Source organism: Nilaparvata lugens, chromosome 3 (genome assembly GCF_014356525.2).
Source record: "Nilaparvata lugens isolate BPH chromosome 3, ASM1435652v1, whole genome shotgun sequence".
NCBI lineage: Eukaryota > Metazoa > Arthropoda > Insecta > Hemiptera > Delphacidae > Nilaparvata > Nilaparvata lugens.
In genome coordinates, this window is record NC_052506.1 from 85057789 (window position 1) to 85068022 (window position 10234).

Here is a 10234-nt window from a genome sequence, read left to right on the forward strand (position 1 = left end):
CGAAAATTTGTTGTCTAGCGGTGACAAATATATGTTCATTGATTGTATAGAAATTGTTTAATGGATTAATGTTATTCGGGACTGATGACGGATCAATAACATTTCGATTTGAGTAAACCAAACTTTTATTACAGTATTTTCTTCTTCTTCTTCTTCTTCTTCGCCCATTGTGCCGTTTTCACGGCGTTGGGATGTTGCCTCGGACCCACCTCCTCCATTGGTCCCTATCCAACGCCATTCTCTTGATTTGATTCATGGTCTTGCCTCTAGCTGCTGCAATCCGTGAAACGTTTTCCTCCCAACTTACTTCCTATCGGTCTTTTACCTTGCGCCCTGGCCTCCATGTATTGACGAGGCTTTCTTTCTTGAGGCATTCTCACAAGATGACCATACCAGGAGAGCGTTCTCTCTTCTATAGTTGTCTCTATAGATTTAACTTTCAGCTTCTCCCTAATATAGTCATCCCTCACTCTATCCCTTCTAGTTTTGCCTACTATTCTTCTCAGACATTTCATCTGCACTGCATTTATCTGACTTTTTTGTTTTTATTTAAGGTCCAGCTTTCGCTTCCATAGAGAAGGATGGGCTCTATGATTGAGACATAGACTCTAACTTTAACTTCTCTACTCACTTCAGCCTTCCCAAAAATACCTCTGCAGAGTGAGTAGTATGCCTGTATAGCCTTCCTAATATTTGTACCTAGATACTGGAAGTTGTTGGTCTGCTTCAATGGTTGGCCCTCGCATTCAACATGTATTGCCTCTAACTCCTGTTCTGTCCTCCCCACCACCATTACAGTATTTAAGTGATTAAACACTGTAGCTGGTGATTTTAAAATGGACAACAATATTATTTACAAGTTAAACAATAATACATCAATCATATTGGGAAAAAGGAGTACATACTCTTTCCCGATTATTATAATTTCACCACCCCCCATCCATCCTACGATATAAAAGTTGTATACTTCAAACCACAGGTTATTGCTTGTTTTGCTTTAACTCTACCTTGATATTAATGATCCAATAAGATATCTATGTTGATTTAAGATTACTATATAAATAAGCAATGAGAGCCCTATAAATGTGTTTATAATATTGGAGCAAATTTAGGCGGGCAATATGATCTGAAGCCGGGTCCATACTGGACGAATGTTCGACAAACATGTTTTTTGAAACAGTTTGGGCAAATTTTATTATGTTTGACAAACAATTATTGCCTCACCAAACAAAATATTTGTAAGTGGAGAGAACAGGTTTTTATGTTTTACAGCAAACACTATTTTTTTTTTTGAAAAACAATATTTTTTTGTTTTACAAGCAATGATTGTCCAAACTTTTTAAATTGTTTCTCCCTGAGCCCCTCAACAAACATGTTCGCCGAACATGTATGTCGAACATTTGCTCAGTGTGGAACCGGTTTAACAGTATACACTATTTTCTTACGAGATGCACTATTTATAATAGATACAACTTATAGTAGATATAATTTATATATATTTATTATAGATATAGTGTATCTATTTATAATAGATATAGTGTATCTATTTATAATAGATACACTATTTTCTTAACGCCTTCAAAAATATCGTTAGTAAATCACAGCGTGTGAAATAAGGTCACGGTCAGTAAGGATCTCACAGTGATTATAGAGTAGATCCAAATCATTCATTGAGACGAGAAAGTGCAAGTAAACAGAGTGAGAGCATGCGTGCGAAGGTGGCTAATATTATGGCTTTTGCTTTTGAAGGATTCAGAAACCTAATTAGCTTGATCTGTTATTTTATTTTTATTAGATGTGACAATAACCGGATGATTTAAAGATATTGTCAAACAATTTAAATTCAATCTCGAATTATTGAAAACTTTCCATTGGAACCTATTTTGAACTGTTGTTTGGTATCATCATTATAAAAAGTACATTGAACCAACAGCAAAAAAGTGTTGCTTGCTTTATCCAAATTTTTCTGACTCCTTATCATTAATAACCATTACACAAGAAATTCTGAATCGTTTAGAGTGAACCAGTGCAATAATGCAAATACATTGAACTGCTTTAAGGAGTTTGGTATAAGAGCTTATAATAAGCATCCTGCACATTTGAAAGAGCAAGAAGTGGGTAAATTTAAGAGAACCATGAAAAATATTTTTATAGAAAAGAGGAGTTTTTAATTTGAGGGTATTTTTGTTTACTGTTTGTATGCTTGTGTTTGTATTTTTATTTCTATGAATATAAATACTTTTTATTTACCATGTTTAATTTATTATGACGATGCTATGCATTTGTATATAAATGTTTTTCGCAATAAAGAAATCTTGAATCTTATCTTGAATCTAGTGTTTGAGGACTTGAGACCATGCAGCTCTATAGAAGATCCGAAAGAAAAGCATCGATATTAATTCTCACAAAAATCATTCTCTATTCTTTACCACTTCAATGTATTCTGAAAAGTACATTCAAATTTACACATTTAGAACCGCTAATATTTCTAGTAATATAGTCGCGATTGTAATTCTATCGAATATAACGTTTACAGTGACTGATGGTTATATAAATAGTGTGTTTTAACACAGTCTAAATAGTGTGTTTGTCTTTTCGGTCACAAAATTTTATAGTTTTTTCAAAGTTTGGAATTTTCTATTAATTGTGATTGATTTAATTTAGAAGTATTTTTTAATTTAAAAATGATTTTTGTGTGTTTTGAATTGTAAATTGGATGTGTAATTGATGAATGTTAAGTGACACATAACCTAGCTACATTTGGACTGTTGTATAAATTAGAATTGGAACCGTTTTGGGCTTATAAGCCTGTGGTACTTTTCTGTAAGTGTGTAATTCTGAATGATTAAATAAATAAAAATAAAATAAAATAAATAAAAGTATGTAAATTAAGTACGGTACCATACCGGTACATAAGGATAATACCCTTTTTCGAGCAAAGAGAACTACTGTTGTGCTTCTCTAAACTGACTGATTCGTTCTGACGTTTCCTAATGGACTCTATAGATCTTTTTCTTAGCCCTTATCACTGCCTTCCCTCCCTCATCAGAGGTGCGAACAGGATGCCAGCTGTCCAATGATGAAAGTTTTTGGAGTCATTGATATAGATATTAGATATAGGATAATATATGTACCGTATAGATAATTATAGCAGGTCGATATTCTATAGGGAGCTGGAATCTTCATATCGACCTTACCGTCTATATATGCACCATAACGTTTAACGCTAAACCAAGTTTACTTTCAGATATGATTGCATTTATCATAATGGGTTTCATACGGGGTTCAAACGAACAGCTGACATTTCTCCGTTTAGCCCGAGCATGTGCATATGGGCCTCCAAGTCTAAGCACCATCTACATTTAATCAAAGATAAAGGATAAGCATAAACTATATTGCTTGTATCTGGTTCAACGCTAAACCACGCTTACTTGTAGATATGGTTGCAGTTATCACAATGTGTTACACACGGAGTTTGAATGAACAGCTGACTTTTTCCGTTTAAACAAAGCAAACTGGCCTTTATTCTTTTAGTTTAATTTCACTTTATAACATTGTTGGATCTGTTTTAGTTCTATTTTTTCAGCTAGGTAGCACCAGAGATTGAATATTGTTTACTTTGCATTAAATATTAGATTCTCCGCTCTATGGTAACATAATAACAAAAATGTAATGAAAGAAATTGACACTCTCTTACCTCGGCCACCGACTGCTTGGTGAATTCGTTGAGACTGTGTACCCAGATGTTGAGCAGCTCGTTGACGATGACCAGATCGGAGTAGAGCCACGAGAAGAGTTCGTTGACCCACTTGACACTGTCACTGTCCGGCCCGGTGGCGGCGGGGGGCGGGTGCACCAGCGCGGAGGCCTTCTTTGGCTTGGCGGGGCCGGACGGGCGGCCCGACTTGGACCCGAGCCGCTTCCTCATAGGCGGCGTCGGAGGCACGTATTTGGGGGCGGCACTGCCCGAGACCACCGCGGCTGCTGTCTTGGTGGCGTCTCCCTCGACTACCGTACCCTTGGCGGCCACCGGAGGCGGCGGCACCGCGACCTCTACACTCTTACCGCCCCTGGCGGCCAGGAAGCCGGCGACTCTCCCGTACACATACTTGCCGACAGCCAGCACCAGGAGGCCGAACAGCATCCAGCCAAACATGTACATAGCGATGGTGTCCATGGTCGTATCTCCCAGCCCGTCGAAACTGCAGATCAAGTCGTCTATTCTATCCGCCAAGTCGGCCATGTTCCTCCATCCTTCCGTCAGTCTGGTCCAAATTTGCTGGGGTACAAGTGCCACAGCAACCATGGCTAAATTTAACACACCGAAACAAAAATAGCACCTGGGCCGCTGCCGATATCGAGTTTCTCGCCAACACTCTTGCCTTGCCAGAGCCAGTACTCCCCCCTCCACCACAGCCCCACCATCCCACAGACCAGCCGTCAATGTTATTGTTGATGCCAGCGCTGTCTGTCGGCCATCTCGGAAACCAACACTCACCAACAGACAGCGCCACCGGTCAGCCTTATCACTGTTCACCAAATTTGAAAAAGCTTACCTATTGCGGAAAACTCCTCAATGTAACATTCAATCCAATCACAGTCAATGAATTATTTATTGTAACCAGTTTAACATCCTACATCAATAAATGAGGTATTGTACCCTTACCTACTGAATTGTCATTACACTTCCCAAGATTTAACAGCTTTAATTTCAACTAAAATAGACTATAAAGAAAAGTTTATAGAAAGCTCTTCAATGTAACATTCAATCCAATCACAGTCAATGAATTCTTTATTGTAACCAGTTTAACTTCCAACATCAATAAATAAAGTATTGAACCTACTGAATTGTCATTACATTTTCCAAGATTTAACAGCTTTAATTTCAACTAAAATAGACTATAAGGAAAAGTTTATAAAAAACTCTTCAATGTAACATTCAATCCAATCACAGTCAATAAATTCTTCATTGTAACCAGTTTAACTTCCAACATCAATAAATGAAGTATTTTACCTTTACCTACTGAATTGTCATTTGTCATTACACCTTCCAAGATTTGACAGCTTTAATTTCAACTAAAATATACTATAAGGCTTTGCTCATTATCATTAGCGTATTTTTTCTAATCAATATTAAATTTTATGTGCAAATGAATTTTCAACATTAAGTAGCTCACACTCATTTATCAAGATGCATATGAAATAACCCCCTACCAATAATGCTTACCGTATTCTAAAACAATATACACAGAAAATTTTTTCTCTGTTGATGTAGAGCTATTTTACAACTCACTCTTCCTGACCAATATGGGGTGTGATGACGACATTTTGCGTATGAGCAAGTGCAAGTCGAATCATGCAAGTGCATGCAGCTGCTCACACTGAACGCACCAGCAAGTGCAAGCGTTCAATGTGAGTGTTCCTATTGCTCTTCCCAGATTTTGTTTCTCATCTTCAAGCTTAGTCATGTACAACCAAGCGTGCACTTTTACATACACGCATCCATGTGATCACAAACTTAAAAGTTCAACTGGTTTAACGTTGATGGCATATTTTGCTCTTTTCCACTCTCATTTACAGTTATGGCACCCTATTGTGGGGCAATTCAAGTGGTGCCAGTGACATATTTTTATGTCAGAAAAGAGCTCTGCGAACCATTTTTAATCTTGGTAGAATGGATTCCTGCAGGCCATTCTTTAAAAGAAACGGCATATTGACTCTGTCCTGTATATTTGTGCTGCAAGCTCTGACATTTTTCTAAGATAATCTGAGGCAATTCGAACTAAGATGCGATGTACATCAGCACTTTACAAGAGAGTGTAAACAAATAAATACCGGACGGGTACGACTCTCCAAAACACAAAATATGTATGTATATATCGGTATAAAATTATTTAATAAACTGCCTGTAAGTATCCGTGATAAAAACTCTAGATCGTTCAGGTACGCAATTTCTAAACTATTCAAAAATAGGGCTTTTTATTCGATTGAGGAGATGTTGGCAGCTGATATTTCATGTCAATATTTGACCTCTATTATAATATTGTTATTGCCAATTAAAAATATGACTGTATATAACTGTGAAGAAACTAAGTACGCGAGACTGTTGGCTGTGATAGTACCGTATTTCTCTGTTTTGAGTACCTATGTGAAATGTATGTATAATGTATATGTTTACCTGGTGACTTTGTCAATACATTTATTTGTTCACGGCAATAAAAACAGTTTGAATTTGAATCTGAGTTTGAGAGCTAAAATTTTAATTTTATAAAGAAACCTTTTTCTTAATAAGTGGAGCCATTGTATACATCTAATGAGTTTTATGAGTTGACTAGGATTTTGTAATGACTTCAATCTTCTTATTCCAGTTACTTAATATTAGAAAATTTCAGTCTGTAGAATAATTATTGTAGCCTAGTAAATGCAAGCATTTGGTAGTTCAATCGTTAACAACTTTCAACGTTCGAAAACTTGGTGAGGTATTTTTTCTCAGTATGTCTACTAAATAAATAGAAAAAAATACATACATGATTGTCTGTTCTGTGGTACTTATTTTTAAAATACCATACAATAAATTGTTGGTTCCTTCTCAAAAATGATGAAAAACTGTTTTTGTCATACTTACTCAATCGCAGCTGTTTTCCATTCATTAAATCAAGCCGGTAAACAGCTGTTTGCAGAACAAAAAAAATGTGATTTTCATTACAGCATACTATACTGTAAAGAGATCATTTATGTTCTCTTTACAGTCGAGTATGTTAGGAATCAACTGAGTCCTAATAACATCTGAGTAATTAATATACTAACTCAAATAATTAAAGAACTCATTTAAGGTTTTTCAAGTTATAAGAACTATTGAGTATGTTAGGACTCAACTGAGTCCTAATAACATCTGAGTAATTAATATACCAACTCAAATAATTAAAGAACTCATTTGAGGTTTTTCAAGTTATAAGAACTCATCTGAAATCTTATAATTTAGGATTAAATCTTTTTATTTGAGCTCGAAGGGTCTGTCTGTTATGAACTAGGCGCTATGGGCTAGGTCATGTTCATAGAATGCAGTAACTCGAATAGTTGCAGGTAATGGTTTCTGTTTCTCAGCAATATTATTCTTTCTCAGATAAGTATGACAAAAAATATTGTACGAAACTTGTACGGTAACGTATTTACCGCATATAGATGATTAAACAATCATACTTATGCGGTAAATTATCGTTACCGGACTTGTTACGTAAAGTACTATTCCCGATGAGTTTTCAGTATGTAAAGAAGTGTGTACAATCAGTTGTAGATTCTTATTTTCAGTGGATAATGAAGAATTGAGTAAATACATCTCCCATTATAAAATGCATGTTGATTTGTCATCATCATCATCATGAAACTTAGTTTCCATATCCACTTATCCTTGAGGTAGTGAATTTCATCTGTTACAATCAGTATTGTTGCTGTTTCACTTTAATACATTATTACTATATTATTTAAAGTGCAATTTAATGGCACAAGGTATTAAGCCATGACATGCTCTATTGTGCTAAAAATGAGATTCATCATAATAAGTGGTTCTCCATGATAGAGACTTATTGAGCTTCAATTGGAATAGAATGATAATTCAATTTATGTTTCAATGTTTTCATGGATAAAAATAATGGTTTTTTAGGAACGTATCGACGCAGCTCTTGACGTTACAATTTAGCTGAGCCAACATAAAAATATAATCATTCAAAATTTAATTGTGTAAAAACTACACGAAACATACAAAACTAAAAATTAATTTTCTACAATCAACACTCCAAATCTTTGAAGTAGAATTTAAAAAATGACGATTTGAAAATGTCAATCAATTAAATACAGTTGGCTCCATCGGTCATAGGAACACTGTAAGGTGAGTGAAATACACACTTTAAAGTTTTAATTTTCATTCTCAAGTAAACATGTTTTCAAAGAAACATGTTTCATTAATAAACATGCAAATGGAACACTGTAAGTGGAGTGAAATATCCATTCTCAAGTAATAATAAATTAGTAAATATGGAACAGTATGCACAATTAGAGAGATAAGGTTTTTGAATTCTTCCGAATAATAGACAGTGTTGATTAACTGCAGTACTATGCAGTACTATGTGTATTAGAGGTGATCAGGGTAATTATCTTAAAAGAAAATATGAGTTATAAAAATCATAACCATTTTAATAATTACAGTTCATTTTTTTACAACTGCGGAAAGTTAGGCCTACTTTATAAACATATTATTTGCAGGCATTTACATACTTCATTCTCTTCACATGTCTATAAAAAATAAATACAAAAGGAAATTCCATGAAACAAATTACAGTACTTAACATGTCTTTAGAAAATTACAATTATGCAGGCATAGTATCAAGCTTAAATTTAATTATCAAATATAGGATTATGGAATCCATCAAGTTCAATTTCATTTTCCATACAGGAAATTCACTCTAAATTTCAATTAATTGAGAAAAGTTGCTAATCAAGAACGTATTCTTTCAAGCCTTGAATGTGCGATTAATTCACATACAGTATTTTCCATAAAGGAAATTCACTCTACATTTCAATTAGTTGAGAAAAGCTGCTCATCAAGAACGTATTCTTTCAAGCCTTGTATGTGAGATTAATTATTACTCAACATAATTATTGAACTATGAGATAATATTATACATAAATTTAGGAGAATTAAAACTAAACAAAATTCAAGGTAACATAAGCTCAATAAATTACAAAATTGTTTGGCTGAGCATATAATTCATATTGCTGTAGTTATTAAGAGATTTGGTTGAGAATCTTACCTAAAAAAATACTACACAATTAGACTGAGCAATAACCAGGCTGCTATTGGAAAAATATAATGAAAAGCCTTAAAAATAGTACAATATTTCGAACAAAAATATCCAGAGTGAGTAATTAAGTGTTTGGCTTATCCAAGTTAGTAACTTGGCATAAAACATTATTTGAACTGTGATGTATGTAGGATAGCACAAACATAATATATCCATGAAATTGTTACCATATCTTTTACACAATAAACATAATATATCCATGAAATTGTTAACACATCTTTTACACAATAAACATAATATATCCATGAAATTGTTACCATATCTTTTACACAATGCGAGATTCAAAACAGCTTAAATTTTGAATTTCCAATGGAAAAGTACAAAACCCTCAATATTTATTTTCAAAAGGAAAATATTCTCTACATAAAACGTATTCTTGAAGTTTGTATAATGATATGTTCTAATGAATCTAATTACTTTCAAAATATATTTTGTTGATAGGTGACTAGATTGATATGCAAAGAATCATTTATGAAAGTCGAAAATCATTCAATGGAAGAGATTCTATATTATTACTCCATGTTCACTCAAAAAACATCAGTTCCTAAGAAAGTTACAATTTCATTTTCTCAAGTTTGCTCAGCCTCATTATACAATTGAAAAATGTCATTTGGAAGCAATGAAATCTATCATTGTCACGATATATGAAATCGTAATTTACGATTTTTTAAAATTCTACAAAAAAAAAAACAAATAACCTACTCTTACCGAAATGGAGATGAGCTATGGCAGTACTATTTGAATGTATAGGCTATATGTATTCAAAAACCAATAATGATATATGTGGACTTTATTATAGAACTAATAAATTAATAGGTCAACGTCTTGATCAAATTTTGAAAGGCCCTTATTGTCAAAGTCTTGATCAACTAAAATAACCCAAGTTTTTAAAGGTCTTATTTGACAAGCCTTGAAGGTGCCTGTCATATGCCTGAATTTTATTTGTGATTTTCATGTTTAAGGCCTTCATGACTAATAAGAAATCTTGAAGAGAAAGAATAAGTCAACACAATAATAATTAATAAAAAGGGTTCAGGCAGGAGCTGTCTCATAATTATTTACTCACAAAGTCTTTCCTATTAAACGTTCATAGAATTATTTTAGGATAGAATATTCTCTATCATAACGGATAGAATAAATTATGAATGATGATCGGAAAAAGATCAATACATTTAGTTTTTCCTCCAATGTCATAATATTGTGTGTTATACAATAAATGAAATAAATAAATGAAGGGATTTATTCAGGCTGCTCATCAGTATTACTAATTATTTCAAATAACAGGACATTGATATTGAGTACAGTACTAGTATTAAAACGCTCTTGGATTAATGTATCAGAGTACATAGAGTATCATCAGTAGAGGTATAAATTGG

General features: G+C 33.8%; 1 protein-coding gene across 1 annotated transcript in view; it reads right to left on the reverse strand.

Annotated features, from left to right (window-relative positions):
* The window catches only part of LOC111044175, an 87908-nt gene extending 83493 nt beyond the window's left edge, over positions 1 to 4415 (reverse strand). Inside the window, exon 1 of the mRNA XM_039422925.1 lies at positions 3698 to 4415. Within this exon, the coding sequence (XP_039278859.1) occupies positions 3698 to 4306 (609 nt within the window). The 5' untranslated portion in view covers positions 4307 to 4415. The remainder of the gene's footprint in view (positions 1 to 3697) is intronic.
* Positions 4416 to 10234: the final 5819 nt, after the last annotated feature.